This window comes from Capricornis sumatraensis, chromosome 8 (assembly GCF_032405125.1).
Source record: "Capricornis sumatraensis isolate serow.1 chromosome 8, serow.2, whole genome shotgun sequence".
Classification (NCBI taxonomy): Eukaryota; Metazoa; Chordata; class Mammalia; order Artiodactyla; family Bovidae; genus Capricornis; species Capricornis sumatraensis.
The window spans coordinates 84,259,817-84,281,149 of record NC_091076.1 but is presented as its reverse complement, the minus strand read 5'-3'; the positions used below and the strand labels follow the sequence as shown (position 1 = coordinate 84,281,149).

The window sequence follows — 21,333 nt, the reverse complement described above, 5'->3', positions numbered from 1 at the left end:
TTTTTGCCCTCGGAAGGTTGCCTGTGAAATACAAGGTCTCCTCTAGTGCCTGTCTCCAGGGTGTGTTTTCGGAGTCGAGGACAGTGTGCCGTCATGGGGGCAGGCAAAGGTATCTGCGTGCACAACAGTAAGGCCGGTTTGTTCAGGTCCTGAGGTTTATTGAGACCTCTACTCCCACCTGCTCCCAGCCCCACAGAGGCGGTCCTCTGACCTTCGCACAGTCACACTCACCCCCGGGGCTGGTGGGGGGACCTCACATCTGTGCCCGCCTTGGCTGTGGCATTTTAGGGTGGCCTGTGGGAGCTGTGGTGAAATACAGTTTGGGTGTTGCGCTTCAGGTGCCTGGGTCAGGCAGGCAGGGGGCCGCTGAGCATGAGTGCAATGGGGCCGGGCCGTGGTGCTCACCCCAGGGGAACACGGGGGTGGGAGGAGGGTGAAGGGCCAGCCAGTGGGACTGCTGGGGTGGCCTGGCAGATGCCAGGAGAGGTCTACAGGGTCGGCCGGCAGAGGCCGCGGTCAGGAAGCTGGCTAAAGTGGGACACAGCCCCGTGTCCTTCGGGACAGGGTCTGAGTCCGGGCTGGACCGCGGTGCCTTTTGGAGGTGTGGGACGCTGCGGCAGCATAGCCTCGGGTGGCAGGGAGCAGGGGCCTGGCCGAGAGGTGGATGCCAGGGATGGGGACATCCAGCTGGAACCACGGGGGCCTGGCCGAGGCGGTGCTGAGAGCAGCGGAGCTGCCGGTGGGCCGGGTGGGATAGGGAAGGGGCGGTGGGCCGCGAGGGGGCCAGCCCCTCAGGCCCGGCGGATCTTCATCTCGGTGCGCTTGAGCGAGTAGTAGAAGCCCTTCCACTGGGCCCAGTTGATGCCATTGGCGTAGGAGAGGTGGGAGCCGCCCAGGTAGAAGCCATTGAGGTTGGCAAAGTGGCAGCTGCGGAACCAGAAGGCGCCCGAGGAGAGCGCTGCACAGTTCTGCACGAAGAGGTCCTGGTCTCGGTCAAAGGTGGAGAACTTCTGGCCGCTGTGGTAGGTCAGCGAGTCGCCTGGCAGAGGGGAGGGGCACAGGGCAGCTGAGATAGGAGGGCGGCCTGGGAGGGCCCCCCGAGCCAGATGCGGGGTGGTGGTGCTTGGGCCCAGTGCCCTTCCCCACCCCCAGCCCCACACAACTGGTGGAGTGTACCTGCCCCACCGTCCTCAAAGCCTGACACGTAGAGGGTGTAGCCGTCCTCCTCCGCGCTGACAGCATTGGGTGAGATGGAGAAGTCGGCGTACTTGGCGAAGGCCGTGTTGTTCTCAAAGTCCTCCAGGTCCACCCGCAGCTCGTACTTCTGCTTCAGTGTCAGCAGGTGCATGTTCTGCAGCCCTGAGAAGGGGGGTGCAATTGGCTGGTCAGCGGGGCCCTGGCTCCAGGGGCCCCCAGCCCACTGGGCCCTGCCTTACCCAGCCAGTACTCCCCGTCAGCACGGCCAAAGCCCAGCTTGTAGTCATTCCAGCCCCGGAAGAAGCTCACTGAGCCGTTGAATCTCTTCTGGAAAACCTGGAGCAGAGAGGGTGGGCCTGGGTGCCTGAGGGGCCGGGGGCAGTGCCCTCACCCAGGCACAGACCCTGTGAAGCTAAGGTGGTTTGTGAAAGGACCAAGTGGGGGCCAAGAGGAGGTGCGTGCTGGCCCCGGGGGCAAGAGCAGGTGGAGGGAGCCAGCGGGCTGGAGTTCAGGCACCTGGGGTGGAGTCTGGCACTGGCTGTGTGACTTGGGCAAGTTACTGCACCTCTCTGGGCTCCAGACTGTCATTTGTAAGGGGCACCTTGCTCCCAGGGTTATGGTGCAATGCAGTGCAGCCCCTAACCTACCTTAGGTGCCTAGCGTTTGGGGGTGGTGGCGCTCCACACACTGCTGTGAGCATCGTCCCAGGCTCACAGCCATGCAATGTGCCCCCGTTCCCCCTCCACTCACCGTCCACTTCCCGCCCTCCGTGGTCATGTCGCAGAAGACAGGCACGGGCACGCTGGGGCCTGAGGGGTAGATGAGGTACACGCCATCCGCCTGGTAGCCCTGGGCGTAGATGTCATCACAGTCCAGGGGCAGCTGGAGGCACGACTTCTCCAGAGCTGGGGCAGGTGAGGAGAAGGGGCCTGAGGCGACGGACACCTCCGCACCCCATGCCTGCCTCCCTCCCTAGGCCAGGGGTGCCAACTGGCTGGCCTACCCGCCCCATCTTAACAGGTTCAGCCAGCCCCACGCCCAGCTGTGAGGGCCCGGGACAGCCCCTCGCCCAGCCTGTCACCCAGCCTGCAGGCCAGGAGCGAGGCAGCTTACCATCTCCCCGGATCCCCAGGAGCTGGGGAGCGCAGGGGCCAGCGGAGAGCAGTACCAGCAGTGGCAGGACCAGGAGGGCCTGGCGACAGGAGAGCAGGGTCAGCACTCAGCCCTGAAGCCCCTGTCTCCCTGCACTTGCCCCTCACAGGAGCCAGCCCCGCCAGGAACCCCTGGTCTGCCCTGCCACCTCCACCTCCTCTGGGACAGGCTTGCGACAGCCCCCGTCTGTCCGTGAGGGCCCTCTGCGCACGGTGGGCTCAGCCCATACGGCCCTCTTCCCAGCCCCGTACCTCCATGCTGCGAGCTGGGCTCCGAGCTGGGCTCCAGCGGCTGGGTGTCTGCTGTCCCAGACTCTGTCCGCCCAGAGTTATGTGCTGGGCCCCCAGCCAGCCGCCTGCCCCGCCCCGCGGCTGCAGCACCCCTTCCCCTCCCCCGCTCCACTCATGCTGTCGGGGACCCGGGATGGGCCTGGGCCAAGGGACCACCTGGATCTCATTAGGCCTGTCTGGGCAAAGCGCAGAGGATGTCCACGCCCAGCAGACACCCCCGGACCCCTCCGCCGGCACCCCAGCCCCTGCCCTGCTTCCTGACCGCCCCCCTGCTCATGTCTGTTTATTTTCTCCCTCCTTCCCTGGCCTGGGTTTCATTAGCCGTGGTCTTTGTCCAGGGGAAGGCTGGGGTGAGGGTGTGGGGGTATGTCTAGGTTCTGGGGAGGGGAGGCCCGTTCCGGGGAGCAGAGGTGGGGTGGGGGGTAGCTCCAGAGCTCCCGATGAGGGGGCCGTGCCGGGGCCCAGGCTGGGGCCGGGCGTCTCCTGGCAGGGCTGGGACATTGCTGAGCTGTGAGCACAGGCCGCAGGCGTCCAAGTGCTGTCTGCCAGCCCAAGCCAGGGCCCCTCTCCAGCCCCCTGCAGCAGGCCCCCTCCCTCCCCCTCTCACACAGTCCTCTGTTTTTCTTTCTCTTGCCCCATTGCCGTCTTCCAAATGCCTTCACTGGGCGCGTCCCACCTCAGTCAGTTGCCTCAGCCCTGAAGCCCACCTCACGTCCTGCCCCCTGAGCCTCCGGCTCCGTCTCTGCCTCAGGCTCCCTCTCTCAGGGCTCCGGTGTCTGCTCAGGCTTCCAGGACAGTCTTCCCTGGGGGCCACCCTGCCACCTTCCCTACCGCCTCCTTCCCCTGCCCCCCACTCCAGGCCTCCCCGTGGCCTCAGGCCTGAGGCTGGGCTTCTCATCTTGGACTTGACAGGAGAGTTAAGTGTGACTCTGGCCCACCTGGAGGGCCTCAACCATGGCTGCTTGTGACCCCCGAAGTGCAGCCCAGCCACACCAGGCTTGTCCTGAGGAGGCCCCAGCTGAGCCCGCTCTGTTCCCCGAAGGGCCACCTGCCTGCTCCTTACTTGGCCTTGACCGTTGGTGGGCTGGTGTCGCTGGTGTCGCGGCCCACTTGTGGGTCAGACATCTGAGCACCTGCTGTGTTGGCTGCCCACGGAGTGGCAAATGCAGGCACCAGACAGTTCATCACACATGTCACATGTGTTGAGGAGCAGTGTTGGTTGAGCGGATGAGATGTGCAAAGGCTCAAAGTAAGAGCAGCGCCGGCCTCGGCCCCTTCTCCCTCCTGAGTCCTGGCCCCTTGAGTTTGTGAACGCTGATGACGGTCTTCTCTTCATAGCTGTGTGTGTCCCGGGGGAACCTGGAGCCAGTCTGCCTGCACCCAAGTCCAAGTTGTGCCACCTGTTAGCTACGTAACTTTGGACAGTTTCCCTAGCCTCTCTGGGCCTTGGTTAGCCCCTCTGTAGAACGAGGCCTGTGGTTGGGAACACACCAGGTGCCTGGCGCAGGGCCCACGGTTGATAACTATGTAGTGAATAGTCACCCTCATCATCACAAACGTAATAATTGTGTAATAATTTTTCTGCTGTGAACAGATTGCCTGAAATGGGACTTTTAGCCTCATCTGTGGAAGAGACGGTAGTCTTCCTCTCAAGAGCCGTTCTTCCCTTAGTCTTGAGTAGTGAGGTCCTGCCTCTTCGCTAGCCCCAGTGGTCCAGCCTCCCTTACTGAGGCCACATGTCTGAAATCTGGCCAAAAAGATGCACATGGATGTGGTGCAAAGGCAGCCGCTCTTCGCTCTTCTCTGAGCCCTCTGACCTGTCCGTGGGCACAGCAGCTGGACAGGGAGGAGGAGGCCCCTCCCATGGGTGGTAGGGGGTGATCGGGGAGGAGCTCAGCCCCTTGGACTTCGTGGCATGGTCGAGAGCCAGCCCTGACTGCCCTTCCCCAGGCCTCTTTCAGGCCGCAGAGAAAGGAACTTCTATCTAGTTTTAAGCCTCTTTGGGCTCTTTCCTGTTACACACAGCTGAATCTAATCCTAAGACATCTATCCTTTCAGCTAATTTTAGCACAGGCTACAGCAAGGAAAATAATGGATAATCAGTCTTCAAAACTAATAAAATGTAAAATTAAAAAAAAATACTAATAAACATGTCCTAATTCTAGCATCAAAGACTTCTGCCGAGTACAGCTAATAAGCCTAGGCCCCACCCCCTGCCCCCGAAGAAACCCAGAACACACACACCAAAAACAGAAGAGGAAAGACGGGGTAATTAAGGAGTGAGGTGGTCCCTATTGTGTTTTGCTTGTTAATTTTTCCTTAAAACCTTCACGTGGGTCAGCAAAGCAGGCACTCTGCTTGTTGGGTGTGGTGGGGTTTAGATGCACTCTTCAAGGACAGAAATCTGGCCCCATGCACTCCCTGTGAAGGTGGTGTCTGATGGAAACCCTTGGATGTCCTGAAGACATATTAGTGGGCATGTTTATTGGCCACCCAGCATGGACATGTCTTCCTGGGTTTGGGGGAGCCCCTGCCTGGAATGGTTGGTTGGTTTTGCAGATCTAATCTGCTGCCCTGGGACCCACTGTGGGAGGTGTTGATTTAAGCCAGGGTGGGGGAATCCACTCCAATCCATTGGAGTGCCAGTCACCCCCAGCATGTCTGCTCCTGGGTCACTGGCTGGGCAGCGGTAACTTTGCAGGTGAGGTGCTGGGTCTCGTCAGCTCTGCCTGGGCTGCCAGCCCTGAGCCTGGGTCTCAGTTCCTTGCTGCTTGGTTTATTCTGGTTATGAGTCTGAGGAAGTCCCCTTGCTGTGAGTGAGGGGCTTCTCTGACCAGCATTGCCAGGAGGCGGGAGAACTCGGGGTGATGGGATGGGGCAGTGGGCCCACTGGACAGGCCTATCTGCTGCGGCCCCCACCCCACAGGCCTTGCACGGGTCACCTGCCCACTGTGCTCCACCTGTCTGTCCTGCTCTGGCCCGGTGGGCCCAGCTGCTGGCTGAATTTGGCCCTCAGCAGGCACCAGCTGGGCGTGGGGGAGAGGTGCTCCCAGGCCCACCCTGCCAGGACCCTAGTTTGGCAATGGCTGTGTCCCCTCTCCACCCCAAGACGGCTCCCATGTAACCACCCCAGCTGGCCCTGACGACCTGCCTCCTCCCTTTATCCCTGCAGCCCAGGGTGGTCCCAGGTGCCTTCCTTAAGGCCCACAGCCCGGTGACAGTCACTTTATGAAATTCTCTACAAAGCAGAGCAGGTAAGTCTGCCTTTGTTCCCTGCCAGATCCTGGATGATACAGGTCTGATGCTGATTTTGTCCTGAAAGCCTGGCAGCCTGCAGAGCATCCGGGACCACAGCCAAAGATGAGGCCCCTCATCTCCCGCAGGCGGGCACCGCTCCTTCCACCTGAGCTGGAGAAGGCTGGGTGTGTGTTCCCCAGCCCCGGCTGAGTGAGGGGCTGCCTGCTGTAAGGAAGGAGGGGCTGACTGAGCCACTGACCCCAGGCCCCTCCCCAGAGGCTGCACCTGCACTGGGAGGGAGGCTGATGGGGAAGGGGTGGGGCCCTGGGGCCCCATGGGTGCTGTGGAGCGTCACATCAGGCCCACCGTGGGGTCAGGGCTTCAGGAGGTGACGTTTGAGGACACAGGCCAGCCCATCACCCCTGTGCCGGCGGCAGTAGACAGACACAGCCTCAGCAGTCCTGGAGCCAGAGGGGAGAGCGTGATGACAGGTGGGATGGTGGGGGATGGGGGAACCCTGCAGGAGGGTTTTTAAACACACGGTGCGGGAGGGGGTCACCAGGTGTGTGATGAGCTTGTGTACCGCCCTCTGATTGGCTGGCAGTGAGGGGACAGCCTGGTGTTTGCAGAATGTCAGTCATCCACCTCTGGGTCACACCAGGCTGGGATCTGCGTGCCAGTGGGCTGTGTGCAGTGAGCTTCTCCCACCTGGTAGGGGTCCAGTCTCTGCAGCACTCAGAGGCCGTGGTTCAGACTGCATGATCCAGTCCAGTTCCCTGAGGAGGAACGGAAGATCCTGGGCTTTGTTTTATGGCTAAACTATTATTATTTTGTCTTACTTGTCTTCTTCCCATTGTTTCTGCGTTTACTCACTTCTCTGATGAAACTTATTCTTTGGAATTCAGGGAAGACCTAGGAGGCTAAAGTTTTCCTATAAACAAGAGGCAGGCAGAGGCCATGGTCTGGGGCAGTCTTTCCCAGGAAGACCCCATCAGACCCCACACCCCCACCCTGACACAAGCGCAGCTCCCCAACAACAGCCCCACCAGACCCACGCCCTCAGGTCAGCATCACTCGGAGCCCACAGCTGATGTGAGGGGTCATGCCTGGCGCTGTGCAGCCTGCATCACATCCTGACACACACACAAAGCACTGTATAGAAGAGTCTTCCTGCCCTGGGGGTCCTCTCTGCTCCGCTTAGTCGTCCTGTGGCACCCTCCCCACCCCGCCCACCCCCACAGCCAGGGAGCCACCTTGAGGTGCTGATGCTGGGGGGTGAGGTGAGCAGCTCTCTGCCCAGGCGCTGGCCCCTGCTGCAGAGAAGAAGCCTGGGTTTGGGGGCCCAGCGCCCTGAGGAGGTTGCAGGTGCCGGGGTGGGGGGGTGCGTGCAGCACGGGGAGCCCGGCAGGCTGGAACAAGGGTGGTGTGCCTTTGTGGGCTGCAAAGCGCCCTGCACTTCATGTCCTTCCTGGAGATGACTTAGAGCCCCAGAGTGAGAAGTGTGGCCAAGGGTCATTCCACCTGATCAGGAAGACCAAGTGGCACAGAATTCTGCTTCCAGCAAGTGTTCTTCTCACCACCGTCAGCTCTGAACAAGCACAAACATCCCTTCATCTTTGCATCCCTCAGTGTTTATGGGTGCCTGTGCCATGCCAGTCATCACCGGGCACTCACGATGTGAGCAGTTTAGGGGATGCAGATGGACACCCACGTTCTCAGCATCCATCTCTGGAGCCTGGCACACTGCCATGCCGAGATGACCAGGATATACCCAGGAGCAGACCCAGTGGATGGCCTGCCCACATCAGTGATTGAAGGCAGGGAGTCTCATAGAGTTCAAGTTCGGGGCAGGAAGCCTCAGTGAGCAGTGAGAAGGTTCTGAGGGACCGAGACTGGGTGAGCAGCTTTGTCTATAAATGGCCAGATGTGAAATAGCTCAGGCTTCAGGAGCTCTTTGGTCTCAGACTTGAATCTTCAGCTCTGCCACCTTGGCCGTCCCTAGACATGCATGAGATGGCTGGGCTCCAGTGAGCCTTATTGACAGATGATGGGGAGGGGGCTGATTGGTGTCTGGACCCCTGGAATAAAGACTGCAGGGCCAAGGAGGGAGCAGTGCAGACATTCCAGTAAAGAGAGGTCTGAGCAGTGGAGTGACGTGCAAAGGCCCTGGGGTAGGAGGCACCTTTGCATTTGAGGGCTGGGGCGGCAGCTGACTGGCTAGGCAGAAAGGACAAGCGAGGACACAGGAGAGGCTCAGAGAAGGCGGGGCAGGGTCCTTTGGGGCCTCGCAGACACAGGACGGACTTTGGCTTGTGCAATTGTAAACAGTGGGAAGGGAGGGCCGTGGAGAATGCCAAGGCCCGTGCCTAATTGTCTCCCCGTGGTTACTCCAAGTCTCCTTCCTGCCTGAGGCAGAACTAAGAGCCCGTTCTTTTTCCTGCAAAGAGAGCTGGTCCTGAGTCAAAAGACAGACTCACTGAGGGAAGAAAAGTCCTTGGCCAAACATGTCCAGACCTGGTGGAAGCAAGCAAGGGTAGGTGTGGGGAACAGTTGTGTCCCCTGATCCTGCTGGTCCCCCAGGGACTGGGTCTCCCTCATATAGCAGTGGCCTTGCCGGTGAGTATCCCGTGAACTCTAGGGTCTGCCCTGGCTGCACCAGGGTGATCTCGGGTCTTATGGAGAGCAGGCGTGCCCTTGGAAGCTGGGGCCCCCACAGGCGGCCTCCGATCCTTGTGAACTGATTGGGGGCATGTCCTGGCAGTTCTAATGAAGCTGAAGCCAGGTCCAAGGTGGAAGAGCATGATGTTAATGGTTTTCCTTTTATCGAGGTCAGCGATGGTGCAGGCAGGGGTGCAGCTCATACTGGGTGAACCACTGTGTCACTACCTGCAGGTCAAGAGACAGAAGGTTTCCAGCCCAGAAGGTCACGTCTGTGTCTCCCACTCCCCAGCCCAAGGGAGACACCATTGTCACTGCTCTCGACTTGCAGTGGTTTTGTCTGTTCCTGAACCTCCTATAAATGGAATAATTCAATTCATATTCTTAAGCATCCAGTGTTCTGCTCAATACAAAAGTTTTTTTAAAAATAGTTCCATGTAGTGCTTCTCAGAGTGTCATCTGGGGTTCCCTGTGGGTGTCTGGGGCCCTTCCAGGGATCTGAGCGATGGAAAGCATTTTCACAGTAGTGTGTTAGTTGCACTCTGTGCCCTGCTTTTCCAGGGAGTGGGATGGAGTTTGCAGAGCCTGTGACTGCGGCTTCTCAAGACTGAACACAGAGGCTGGACGGCAGTGGGATTGCAGTGGGGCCCAGGGGCTTCTCTGGGCCATGCTTACTTTGGGTGAGATGCAGGCAAGGAGGCCCTCAGCTTGGGGGGAATGAGTGAGGGGCTGGAGGAGGGGAGGGCTGGGGAGCTGGGGGGGACTTGAGATGGGCAGGCCTCATGGGGAGGGAGTGTCAGGCTATCCTACAGGCAACAGAAAGCCGGTGTCCCATTTTAAGCAGGAAGGGACACCCTTCTAGATTGTTATTTTATTTTTAACTAGACTTTTGGTCTTGAGGTCATGGTAGGTTTCCATGCACTTGTGTAAATTGATACAGAGAGTGCCCAGGCATCTTTTTCTCCCCTTCCCCCCCTTTTTTTTGGCTGTGCCTGGTCTTAGTTGCAGCATGCAGAATCTTGCCTCATCCTTGCAGTGTCGGGATCTTTTCTTACGGTGACCTGTGAACTCTTGGTTGCAGAATGCAGGACCTTGTTTTTAGTTGAGGCACATGGAATCTTTAGTTGTGGCATGTGGGATCTGGTTCCCTGACCAGGGATAGAACCCAGCCCCCTGCACTAGGAGCGCAGAGTCTCAGCCACTGGACCACAGGGGAGATTCCGAGCCCTGGTACCTTGTCCTGTTTCCCCAGTGGGCACACGTTGTACGTTTGTCCTTCAGCATCACAACCCAGATGATACCATGGATGCGGTCAGCGTGCAGGACGTTTCCAGGACCGCAGGGTCTGCCCTCTGGCCCCGTTGATGGCCACTTGGTGCTGAATCCTGAACGGTGGGACACCTCATCACACGACGCCCTGGATCCTGGATCCTGTTGTCCCCTGTCTCGAGGCTTTCTCTGACACCCCTCCAGCAAGGGACAGGGTGCAGCCTCAGGGTGCTGATGCAGGTGGGCGTCCAGGCTCCTTACTCTGCCAACCCCACCAGTGCCCCAGGAGGGGCTGTGACCACCAGACAGGCTCAAGGTTCTGACTCCCCAGGTGGCCTCCACAGTGCTTTGGGGTCACGAGAGCACCTGTCCCCAGCTGGGAGAAAAGTCCAGGCTTCCTACATGGCCTCTTCTGACACGGCCAGGTGAGGGGGCATCTAGTCCCCCCTGGTGTCTGCTGGGGTGGCTAGGCTGGGGCTGTATCTCTTCGTGGTGTTTGGCTGGAGTGTTTGCTGTCTAAAAGTTTCCCATCTTGCAAGGCTGTCCCTCTCCTGATTCCTCAATTAGAGTGGGGATGCGGGGAGTTCACTGGGACTTTTTATGTCTGCCTGTTGGCCTTTCTGGGCTGCCCCTTGTCCAGCATCAGGTTCAGGACAGTGAGGCAGAAGGAGAATCCAGGGCACCAGCCTCCATGTGGCTCCTCAGGTCCCGAGGCCCCAGCCCCTCGCCTTCTCTCTCCTTTAGAGTCTTGTCTTGTTCTCTGCCTGGTGTCCGAGCATTTCATCATACTTCACACAGGAATGGGACAAGGCACACCTGCTCCATCTCCCTGTGAGTGGGATTTGCTCAACAAGACTGTGATGCAGTGTGACTTACATGGAGCACCGTGGGCCCATCTCCATGGACATGAGCCCCTGGCCACCTGATGAAGCAGGATCCCTTGTTCCTGAAGGACTCGTTTTGATTTACATTCGGGCTGGCAGGGTGTAGGGCTTCCCAGGTGGGCTAGTGGTGTAGAACCCGCCTGCCAATGAAAGATACATAAGAGATGTGGATTTGATTCCTGGTCAGGAAGATCCCTGGAGAGGGAAATGGCAACCCACTCCAGTGTCCTTGCCTGGAGAATCCCATGGACAGAGGAGCCTGGTGGACTACAGACCATGGGGTTGCAAAAAGAAGTCAGACACACACTAAAGTGAGTTAGCACATATGCATAATACTGGTGGAGCGTGTGGGGCAGGGGCTGTCAGCCCACAGTCTGTTCCTGGTGGCCACTGTGGATGGGCAGGGCTGGCCTCGGCCCTGGGGATGGCTCCCCAGCCTTCTCAGGCCTGTCAGCCGACCACCTCCCCGCCTCTGGCCCTGGAACATCCTCCGGGACCAGCTGCTCCGATTGGGGTGGGGCTCCTGCTCTTCCTGCCACCAGATTCATCATCAGAAAGCAGAAGCAGATTCCAGCGTTCAGACACCATCCTCCCTGACCTCTGGGGTCAGCTGGTCACTTCCTGTTACCTAACCTCACTCCACACTAGATTTCATCAACAAACAGACTGTGTGGTGGATTGCTGAGCACCTGGCTGTTATGGCCGCTCTGCTCTCTCCGGGTCTAGGCTATAGGGTGGGGAGGGGTTGAGAGAGGAAGAAGTGTGTGTGTGTGTACACATGTGTGTCTATGTATGTGTGTATGTGTGTGTGAGGGAGTGAGGTTAGCAGGAGGCAGGCATGGCTGTGAGCATCTGCAGAGCCTCAGTTTCCTCATCTGTAAAGTGGAGGAATGATTCCACCTTTGGAGGAAATCGGGGAGAACTACGTTTCTGTTGTTGAAAGGATTCAGCCTACCTTCAGTTCAATTCAGTTCAGTTGCTCAGTCGTGTCCGACTCTTAGCAACTCCATGGACTGCAGCCTACCAGGCTCCTCTGTCCATGGGATTTTCCAGGCAAGAGTACTGGAGTGGGGTGCCATTGCCTTCTCCGCCAGGCTTCCCTATCCATCACCAATTCCTGGAGCTTGCTCAAACTCATGTCCATTGAATCGGTGATGCCATCCATGGGATGGCAGCCTACCTTAGGGGCGAGTAAATGCCTGTGACCATCTCATCAGAGTAACAAACTAGCTGAAACTGGACTCTGTCTATAGGGCATGGTCTTCTCGCCCTCAGGCCCTGCCTCTGTAGGAACCTCTCGGATTCTTATTTGACAAGAGGAAGGGTCAGGCCCACTGGACGAGGAGGGGGCTGAGAGACCAGGCAGGGGGCAAACAGTGGGGAGACGCTGGCACAGTGAGGTGAGGTTGAGCCCAGCTGGCATTTATTGAGCACCAGCTGCATGCCAGGCTCTCACAATAACCCGGCAGGGGGGAGATTGTTATCTTTAGCTTTACTGTCAGGAAGCTGAGCTGCAGGGAGGGGAGTGACCAGGCTGGCAAGCTGGGCAGGGTTGGCATTTGCACCAAGGCCTGGGTGCTGCCAGGGCCTTCCAGCTGGTCTGGTCCACCTGGGGACAGCCTTGGCCACCAGATGGCTGTGGCGGTCTGGATGCAGAGGCTGAGCCTGCAGGGGGCCCGGCCCCAATCTGGCTGGCTGGCTGGCTGTCCAGCTGCAAGCTGCTGCCTCTCACCTCGGAGGGGTCCGGGGGGCCGGGCCCGGCTGGGTGGAGACTGTGGCGGGGAGTCTGCTCCTCAGGGCCAGCTGGCCACATCCTCAGCATCCTGGCCGACTGCCTGGATGCTCCAGACCTGGTGGGTGGCTAGGAGTCCAAATGGGGGATTTCAGGGGAGGGGCCTGGAGCTGGGCATGGGCTCGGATTCGGAGAAGTTGGTGCGTGATAGCGCAGGTTCCTCGGTTGCTGGTGGCCCCCCGCTAGCCAGTGTGAACCTCAGGGGGCCTTTAAGCGTTACCACTGTCACCTCCTGTCCCGACAGTAGTCAGTCAGTGCCCCGGCCTGGGCGTCGCGCCCCTGAAGCCCACCTTCCTGTCCGCCGTGCTGGGACTGTGGCTTCTCTACCCCTTCCTGACCCCCAGGCAGGCCACCCCAAGCCTCTGTGAGGTCATGTGACTCTGAATCTCTGCTTTCTTGTTTGCAGAGTGGGGCTGTGAGGGTTAAGAGGTGGCTCCAGTGTCCGTGGCCCCCTGCCCTCTGCCAACCTCCCAGATAGGCCGCTGAGCCCCTCTTCTGACTGACCACACCACTGCCCAGAAGTTTCTAGGTGCTCCACAAAATCTCCACTCTTGTCCTCATGCCCTTTGTTTCAGGGGACAGAGCCTAGTGTGCTCAGCCTGACTGCCAGGGCCTTTCCGGTGGGCTGCCCGGCTGCTGGCACACAGCAGGGACCACCTGTGTCTGCTGTCTGAGAGAAGCAAGAACAGATGAGATTCTAATTGGAAATGGACTCAGCCCAAAACAGACCCCTGGGTACCTAGTATCAACAACAGCTCTGCCCACGCCACCCTGCGGCTGAAGCGTCTAGTTTTAAATCAACTATTTATTTATCTATGACTGGACACTGAGGATGCTTTAATCTCCCCCCTTTAATTAGAAAAAAAAGTTTTTGATGACATGGCAGACCATTAACCTCAAAACTCCAGAGCAAGTCAGACGTGCCTGGAACCACCCTTCATTGTTTGTGGCTGAAGTCGGCAAAGATCAGTGTGTGAGTTGACCTCTATGCAGGTGAAGATCCCCACCAGCTGGGCGGTGGTGTAAGGGCAGGAGCCCCCAGCACAGCACCGCCTGCTCTAGCAAAACTTGGTGGCACTCTGGACGCAGTCCCTGGGGGTCAGGTCTCAGGCCTGGTTTAGCCGCCAGGTCTCCTGTAGTCTCTCTGCGTGGGTTCAGGGACGCAGATCTCATCACACGCCTCCTGCTTCAACTCCTTTAGGTTCCCATCGTCACGTCAGGAAAGTCTAAAAGCTGCCCCAAGTCCTCCCTAGGTCTGTGCTCTGTGGACCGCACTCCCCAGCACTGCCCCAGCCTGGCCTTGACACAGGCTGCTCCCTGTGCCTGCAACACCCACCCCCACCCAGCGCCTTTCACGGAGAGGGGTTAATGTCCACCCATCCCACAAGACTGAGCCTCAACAGCTGCAGGTCTGGCTGCAGGGCTTCCCCAGTCCCACAGTCTTCTGGGTTTCAGTGTCCGTGCTCGGGGTGGAGGCCTGTCCTGGGTTTGAACACAGCCTTTGAGCTCCCCCGGGTGAGGACCCCATCTGTCTCTGGTAGCCCTGGCAGCAGACTCCATAATTGGTACAGAAGAGGCACTTCCTAAAGCTTTGAGAACAAAGAGCGGAAAGGATAGATGGGGAAGCTCTCTGAGGGTGTCTGAGCCAGCTTGGGCCTGGGCTTCGGGGTGGTTGCTGGGGGCTCTCTGTCTGGGTAAACCCCCCAGCGTGGGTTGTGGGGAGGTGGCAACAGAGGGCTGCCTGTGCTGTGGGGACTGGGGGAGGCAGCTCTTGGTGACAGGTGTGACCCTGAATTGCTAAGCAGGTGTGGGATGATTGTTCTGCTATGTCCTCTTAGGGCAGGGCGGAGGTCGCCTTGATGGGAGGGGACTGGTGGCCCTGGGGGGTGGGGGTGTGTACTCAGCACATCCTGCTGTTCCTCAGGGCTTGGGAGGGTCCCAGCCACGAAGGCAGCTGAGTCTGGGTTTACCCACTGGACAGTACCCAGAGGCCGCTGGCTAGACAATGGCCTCCTGGGCCAGAGAGGGCCCTGGGGACAGGACTGAGGGATAGGCTGCAGAGGGTCCTGCGCGCCCCACTCCTGGCCTCTCCTCCCCCTCTCTCTCCCTGGGAGAAACGTCCTCCTACCCTCACCCCTTTGCTGGCCTAGCCTCCCCAGGAATGCAGATCCAAGTGCCCTGCCTTTGCTTGGTGCCCCCAGAGACCTGGATTCAATCCCTGGGTTGAGAAGATCCCTTAGAGGAGGGCACAACAACCCACTCCAGTATTCTTGCCTGGAAAATCCCATGGACAGAGGAGTCCCATGGGCTACAGTCCATGGGGTCACAAACAGTCAGACACGACTGAGCGACTAACACACAGAGGAGCCTGGTGGCCCGCTACAGCCACAGGGGAACACTGGGTGGAGGGTAGAGGTGGAGGAGGGAGGGCTGCTCAGGGAGGTTCAGGCCCTCAGGTGCAGACCAGGAACTTTGGATTCCAATCTAATGGTCGTATGGAGCCGGAGCTGTGGCAGGTATTTGAGTAGCCAGGGGTCAGCTGTGCTCAGGGGTCTGGGCTGGCTGTGTACTGCAGGGTGAGTGGGAGGGGCCCAGTTAGAGGGTCCAGAGATAACTCAGTGGGAGAGCAAGACACCACAGGACAAAGAGCCAATGTGAGAGCAGCCCAGGGGGCTGAGGAAGGCATAGCTGAAATGACCCTAGGGGAGGGATGACCCTGGGGGAGGGACTACCGCGGGGGAGGGTCTTGTAGGCCATGTGTTGTGGGTAGCATCATGGGCCCCAGCAGATGCCCAGCACCACGACCGTCCACGGGAGGAAGGAGACCATCTGGGGCTCTGGGTCAGCGCCCACCACGTGCTTTCCCGGTTCCCACACTTCTGTACCTCCTGCCTGCGGCCCTGGAAGAGACCCGCTGGGCCAGCAGGGGCAGTGCCAGCCTAGTTCTGTGTCTGCCACGCACCCATATGGTTTTGCTCTCCCTCCACCCTCCCCCGCCCTGTCCTTATCTTTCCCTCGTCTCCATGACGACTCACCACCTCGCTTGCCTGCATCCCAGCCTCTGCCAGGGATTCTGGGCTCAGCTCTTCTCGTCCCTCCCTCCTCCGGAGCCCTGGTTCCCGCAGTCCTGTCTCCTCCCCCTGGGGTGAGTCCAGAGGCAGCCTTCTCTTTTCCGACTGTCACATCCATTTCCCAGCCCTGCCCAGTCGTCTCCTCCGGGGAGACCACCCTCCCCCTCACCAGCCTCCACCTGCCACAGCCCCACCAGCGCTTCCAGGAGAAGAGCCATCCTCAGCACCGGCAAGGTCTCTCGGGTCTGTTCTCTGCTCTGGGACTCTTGCCCCGCCAGCCTCCCATGCCGAGGTCTGCCTTGTCAGTCATTTCCTTTTGTCACCGGCTTGGCAAACAGGCAAGGTCTTGGTCCTGAGATCTGGGGAGGAAGTGTGGGGTGGTGCTGGGAAGAGGCCCCCTTGCGGGGGATGGGTCTCCAGAGGGGGGATGGGGGCACCTAAGACCCAGGATGAAGACAGAACTCTGGATTCTCTTCTAAATAACATTTTTTGGGTTTTCTCTCCCCAATTTTCTCCAAGGAGAGAAAACGGAGCTTCATGGGGAACAGCAGCAACAGTTGGTAAGTGGAGGGCCTGGAGGCGGGTACGGGCCATGTGGGTGGGCTGGCTGGGAGCACGGAGGCCTGTCCCAGGGGAGGCAACACGAGGCTGGCCCTGGTGGGCTGTGGAGGGAAGGTCGGGAAATCAGGTGGGGTGCTTCAGGAAGCCTGTGCCAGTTCAGCCCTGGAATCTTCCGAGAGCCATCTGCCCCGCTGCGGGAGCCCCCTTATGTCCGCAGGCCCAGCGTGTTGAAGCCACTGCAGGGAGGGGGTATGGGTAGGTGGCCCCTGGAGGGACCCCTCCCCTCGAAGCAGGAGGCCGTGGGGGTGGATTTTCTTGGCATCTGTGCCAGACGCCGGCACCATCTTGTCTGCCCGTCCCTGCCTCCTTTCCTGGAGGGTTAGAAACAGGCCAGACCCGGGCGGGAACTTACCCGCGACGGCTCCATCCAGGGTTCCTCGTTTCGGGGGGCCCCTCTCACCCCTGTCTGGGGTCCCCGCACCCCGCCCCCACCGCCGCCCCCAGGTCCCACACGCCGTTCCCCAAGCTGGAGCTGGGGCTGGGGTCCCGGCCCACGGCGCCCCGCGAGCCGCCCGCCTGCTCCATCTGCCTGGAGAGGCCGCGTGAGCCCATCTCGCTGGACTGTGGCCACGACTTCTGCCCGCGGTGCTTCAGCACCCACCGCGTGCCTGGCTGCGGGCCGCCCTGCTGCCCCGAGTGCCGCAAGACCTGCAAGCGGAGGAAGGGCCTGCGGGGCCTAGGGGAGAGGATGAGGCTCCTGCCGCAGAGGCCGCTGCCTGCCGCCGCGCTGCAGGTGCCGACCTGGACCTGGAAGGAGGGGGTGGGGCGGAGGAGGGGGCGGGGCGATGGAGGTGAGCTTGCCGGCTTGGGCTGGGGCGACGGAGGGGCGTGGCTATGGGGCGGGGCGACGGAGGGAGTGGAGTTCGGGGTGGACACGCTCCAGCCTGGTGCTCAGGGAGCCTAGTCTCTGGGCCCAGGAGACCTGCGCTGTGCGGGCTGAGCCGCTGCTGCTGGTGCGGATCAACGCCTCGGGGGGCCTCATCCTGCGAATGGGCGCCATCAACCGCTGCCTGAAGCACCCGCTGGCCAGGGACACCCCCGTCTGCCTCCTTGCCGTCCTGGGAGGGCCACACTCAGGGAAGACCTTCCTCCTCAACCACCTGCTCCAGGGCCTGCCCGGCCTGGTGAGCGCGGGGCCGGGAGGGGGCTGGGGGACAGGACCAGGGTCCCAGGCGGGTTTGGCGAAGGGGAGCAGGGCCGGATGGTCCAAAGCTGCTCTGCTTCTCTGCCCCTCAGGCATCCGGCGAGGGCAGCTGGCCGAGGGGCGCGGGCTCCGGGCAGGGATTCCGGTGGGGAGCCAACGGCCTCTCCAGGGGCATCTGGATGTGGAGCCACCCCTTCCTGCTGGGGAAGGAGGGGAGGAAGGTGAGGGGTGAAGGGACAGAGGGGTCCAGGCCGATTCGGGCAGTGTGGGGGGCGGGGAGCAGAGAGGGTGGTGGGCAGGAAAGCTTTGGGGGCCAGGATGGGAAGGCGGGGTGGGAAGGGGCAGGGTTGGGGAGGTGCCTGGCAGGCTGACCCATGGCTGGCACTCTACGCAGGTGGCCGTGTTCCTGGTGGACACGGGGGACGTCATGAGCCCGGAGCTGAGCAGGGAAACAAGGACCCGGCTCTGCGCCCTCACCTCCATGCTGAGCTCCTACCAGGTGAGGCCCTGCCAGCTCCTCAAGGCTCTCTCCACCTTCCCAAGGCCATCTCAGCCGAGCCCCGTCCCACCAAGGAAGGTCACCTTGGCCCCAGAGCAGGTTCTGGAGGCGCCCCTGCGAGGGGGTGACCTCAGGGAAGGTGGGAATGTGGTTTGTCCTGAAGTTCAGTTGAAGTTTCCTGGGGCAGCTGAAGGTCTGTGGACCATTCTTGGGCCTGCCCCCCACCCCACCAAGGTCAGGCTAGTCCTGCCCCATTGCAGGGTGCAAGGGGTTTCCCCTCCCCCGGCTGATCCCTCCCACATCCTGAGCCCCACGGCTCACCTGAGGGTCCTTCCTTGCCTGGGTCCTCCCAGTGTCTCCTTGTCGTCACAGCCCCTCCCGCACCTTGTTCTCCTTGGTTGCAGATCCTCACAGCCTCTCAGGAGCTGAAGGACACAGACCTGGAGCACCTGGAGGTGAGGGGATGGCTGGCCTGGGGCTGCTCCCTGTCCCTGTGTTGACCGTGAGGCAGGGGACTGGGCAGCTGGAATCGAGTGCTGCCCGGCTCTGCCCCAGGGTTTGGTGACGTGGAGCAGGGCTGTGGGCTGGGGGCTGAGGAGAGGCCTGAGGGTCGTGGGCTGGGAGTTGGGAGGGTGTCCTCCGGGGGCTGGGAGGCACATCTTTGGAGTGGTCCAGTCGTGACCCCTGTGCCCTGTCCCCAGACATTTGTCCACGTGGCCGAGGTGATGGGCAGACACTATGGCATGGTGCCAATCCAGGTGAGAGCCCATCTCTGGACTTGGAGCCCAGACCCCGACGCCCCAGCTGCTGCTGTCAGCATCCCTTCTCTTCCAGCACCTGGACCTCTTAGTTCATGACTCCTCCCACCCCAGCAAGGCTTGGCAGGGTCACATGGGCGACGTCATCCAGGTGAGGGAGGGGACAGAGGGCCAGGCAGATGGGGCAGGTATGGGGAGCTAGCTCAGAGTGCTCCCCCTCCTTTAGAAATCATCCGGCAAGTACCCCAAGGTCCAGGGGCTGCTCCAAGGGAGGAGAGCCCGCTGCTACCTCCTGCCGGCTCCTGGGCGGCGGTGGGCGAGCCGAGGCCATGGAAGCTCAGGCGGTGAGTGTCCCTGGAGCAGGGACTCCCTGGCCTGCCCTCTTCCAGGCGCCCAGCCTGATACCCTCTCTCCTCCTAAAGCCGGTCCTGCTCCGGGCTCCTCTGCATGAGGGATCTCTTCCTCAGACACAGATGATGATGCCGGCCGCCTGCGCGCCTATGTGGCTGACGTGCTGAGTGCGGCCCCCCAGCACGCCAAGAGCCGCTGCCCAGGCTACTGGAGCGAGGGGCGCCCCACAGCCCGGGGGGACCGACGCCTGCTCACAGGGCAGCAGCTGGCTCAGGAGGTCAAGGTGTGAAAGCCCCCTGGAGCCCTGGACACCTGCTGCCCCTGCACCCCCTGACCCCCTACCGCTGTCTCTACAGAACCTCTCGGGCTGGATGGGAAGGACAGGGCCCAGCTGCGCCTCCCCGGATGAGGTACTGGGCCGAGGGGAGGACGTGGGGGTGGGGGAGATGGGCCGGACTCCTCTGGATGGAGCCGGGCAACCAGCAGGGGACAGGGGCAAAGGAGGGAGGCAGCCGGGTTTTCCCCCTGGACAGATGGCCGCCCAGCTGCACGACCTGCGGACGGTGGAAGCTGCCAAGAAGGAGTTTGAGGAATACGTGCGGCAGCAGGTGAGCCTGGCCTGCTGGGAGCCTGGGTGTCCTGCAGCAGAGGAGCCAGGCATCGTATAGGAGGAGCCCAGGCAGGGGTCTGGTGGGAGGTACTTGGCTCCGGGTCAGGCCCCTTCTTCCTCCTCCATCACAGGATGCAGCCACCAAGCGCATATTCTCTGCGCTCCGGGTACTGCCGGACACCATGCGGAACCTCCTGTCAGCCCAGAAGGACACGCTACTGGCCCGGCACGGGGCAACCTTGCTGTGCACCGGGAGGGAGCAGACCTTAGAGGCCCTGGAGGCCGAGCTGCAGGCCGAGGCCAAGGCCTTCATGGACTCCTACACCGTGCGCTTCTGTGGCCACCTGGCCGCCGTCGGCGGCGCAGTGGGCGCGGGGCTCATGGGCCTGGCAGGGGGCGTGGTGGGCGCTGGCATGGCCGCAGCGGCGCTGGCCGCAGAGGCTGGGATGGTGGCAGCGGGAGCCGCGGTGGGGGCCACAGGGGCGGCCGTGGTGGGGGGAGGTGTGGGTGCCGGGCTGGCGGCCACGGTGGGCTGCATGGAGAAGGAGGAAGATGAGAGGGTGCAGGAGGGGGACCGGGAGCCCCTGCTGCAGGAGGAGTGACCCCCGCCCGGATGCTCCAGGGCTGGATGCTGGGGGGAGGGGCGGATGTGGGAGAGGGCTGGGGGTGCTGATCCGAGGGCCCCTGTGTACCACACTATCCTACGGCCCATCTGGGCGGTGACAGAATCACAGTCACCAAGAAAGCGAGAGGGCCCAGGGCTGGGAGGGGCCTGAACAAAGCCTTGGGCTGTTTCTGTCCCAGACAGTCCCAGACCTGCCTCTCTTCCTAGATGAACAGTCCCAGGGTCTCCCACCAAGAGCGTGACCCACCCTCTCCACCCTGGCTGCTTTCCTGGGACTGCAGCAGGGCTGGGCGGGCACCATTCTGAAGCCTCCCCTTCAGAGACACAAGCAGCCCCGGGATGGAGGGTCCTGGTGATCAGGATCAGGAGCCCCGAAGAAGGGCTGAGAATGGGACTGGTGCCCCCACCCCAGGTGGCACACAGTGGCCTAACCCCAGAGCAGAGACTCCTCCCAAAGTTACCCCAGCAGAACGGGGGCTGCCCCTCCTCCGGCAGCCCCAGGGAGCCTGCACGCTCCCTGAGAGCAGGGCCCCTTACGTGTCCCTCGTGGTTGTGCCCTTTGTCCAGCCTGGTCAGTGCCCACGTTCTCTATGGAATGCCGTCCCAGCAACAGGTCAGAACCAAAGAAAAACACCAGTAGTTGTTGAATTACACCAACAGCCCTCATTGCAGATTCTAGGAAAGTCCTGGGGGGACAGGTCCACGGACCACACCGCCCCCTGACCCTGGGGGAGACCCCTCGGGCCCGTTGGCAGGAGACCTGAATGCAGCCCTACGACAAGCCCGAGGAGAACGGGAGAGCCCCACGAGGAGGCTTCTAGGCTATTAAACTGCGAAGGATTAATGGGTGCATCCTACAAAAAATAAAACGTGTGTGCTCGAGTGTCAGCGTCCCAGTAAATCATTGAAGCAGCTCTAGAGCTCAGCCTCCACGGGGCTTTGGGGACTGGGCAGTGAGCCCAGGCGCTCCATGACGGGGACCTGCAGACAAGGAAGAGGGGCCAAAATCCAGAGACCTGGGGGCCAAGGGCTTGTCCGCCCACTATGACTGGGTCCCACTCCCATCGTCTCTCCCACCTCGCTGGCCCTGGGGAAGGTTGTCACTTGGTTTCCATCTAAGGGTGGAGGTGGACGGGGAGTGACTACTGGAGCCAGAGGCAGGAGGAGCCAGGACC

General features: G+C 61.0%; 2 protein-coding genes across 2 annotated transcripts; one reads left to right on the top strand and one right to left on the bottom strand.

Moving 5' to 3' along the window:
- Window positions 1-23: 23 nt before the first annotated feature.
- On the bottom strand, window positions 24-2,647 carry MFAP4 (microfibril associated protein 4). The gene is made up of 6 exons (XM_068976472.1): window positions 2,601-2,647; window positions 2,311-2,389; window positions 1,948-2,102; window positions 1,437-1,533; window positions 1,177-1,359; window positions 24-1,039 (listed from the first exon to the last, which is right to left on the bottom strand). The coding sequence occupies exons 1-6, from the start codon at window positions 2,604-2,606 to the stop codon at window positions 792-794; spliced, it is 768 nt and encodes a 255-aa protein (XP_068832573.1). The 5' UTR covers window positions 2,607-2,647; the 3' UTR covers window positions 24-791.
- Window positions 2,648-15,834: 13,187 nt separating this feature from the next.
- Window positions 15,835-20,135, top strand: RNF112 (ring finger protein 112). The gene is made up of 14 exons (XM_068977832.1): window positions 15,835-15,888; window positions 16,070-16,110; window positions 16,616-16,904; window positions 17,089-17,295; window positions 17,408-17,536; window positions 17,710-17,814; window positions 18,219-18,269; window positions 18,516-18,572; window positions 18,649-18,723; window positions 18,799-18,916; window positions 19,040-19,206; window positions 19,280-19,333; window positions 19,457-19,531; window positions 19,665-20,135. The coding sequence occupies exons 1-14, from the start codon at window positions 15,835-15,837 to the stop codon at window positions 20,133-20,135; spliced, it is 1,893 nt and encodes a 630-aa protein (XP_068833933.1).
- Window positions 20,136-21,333: the final 1,198 nt, after the last annotated feature.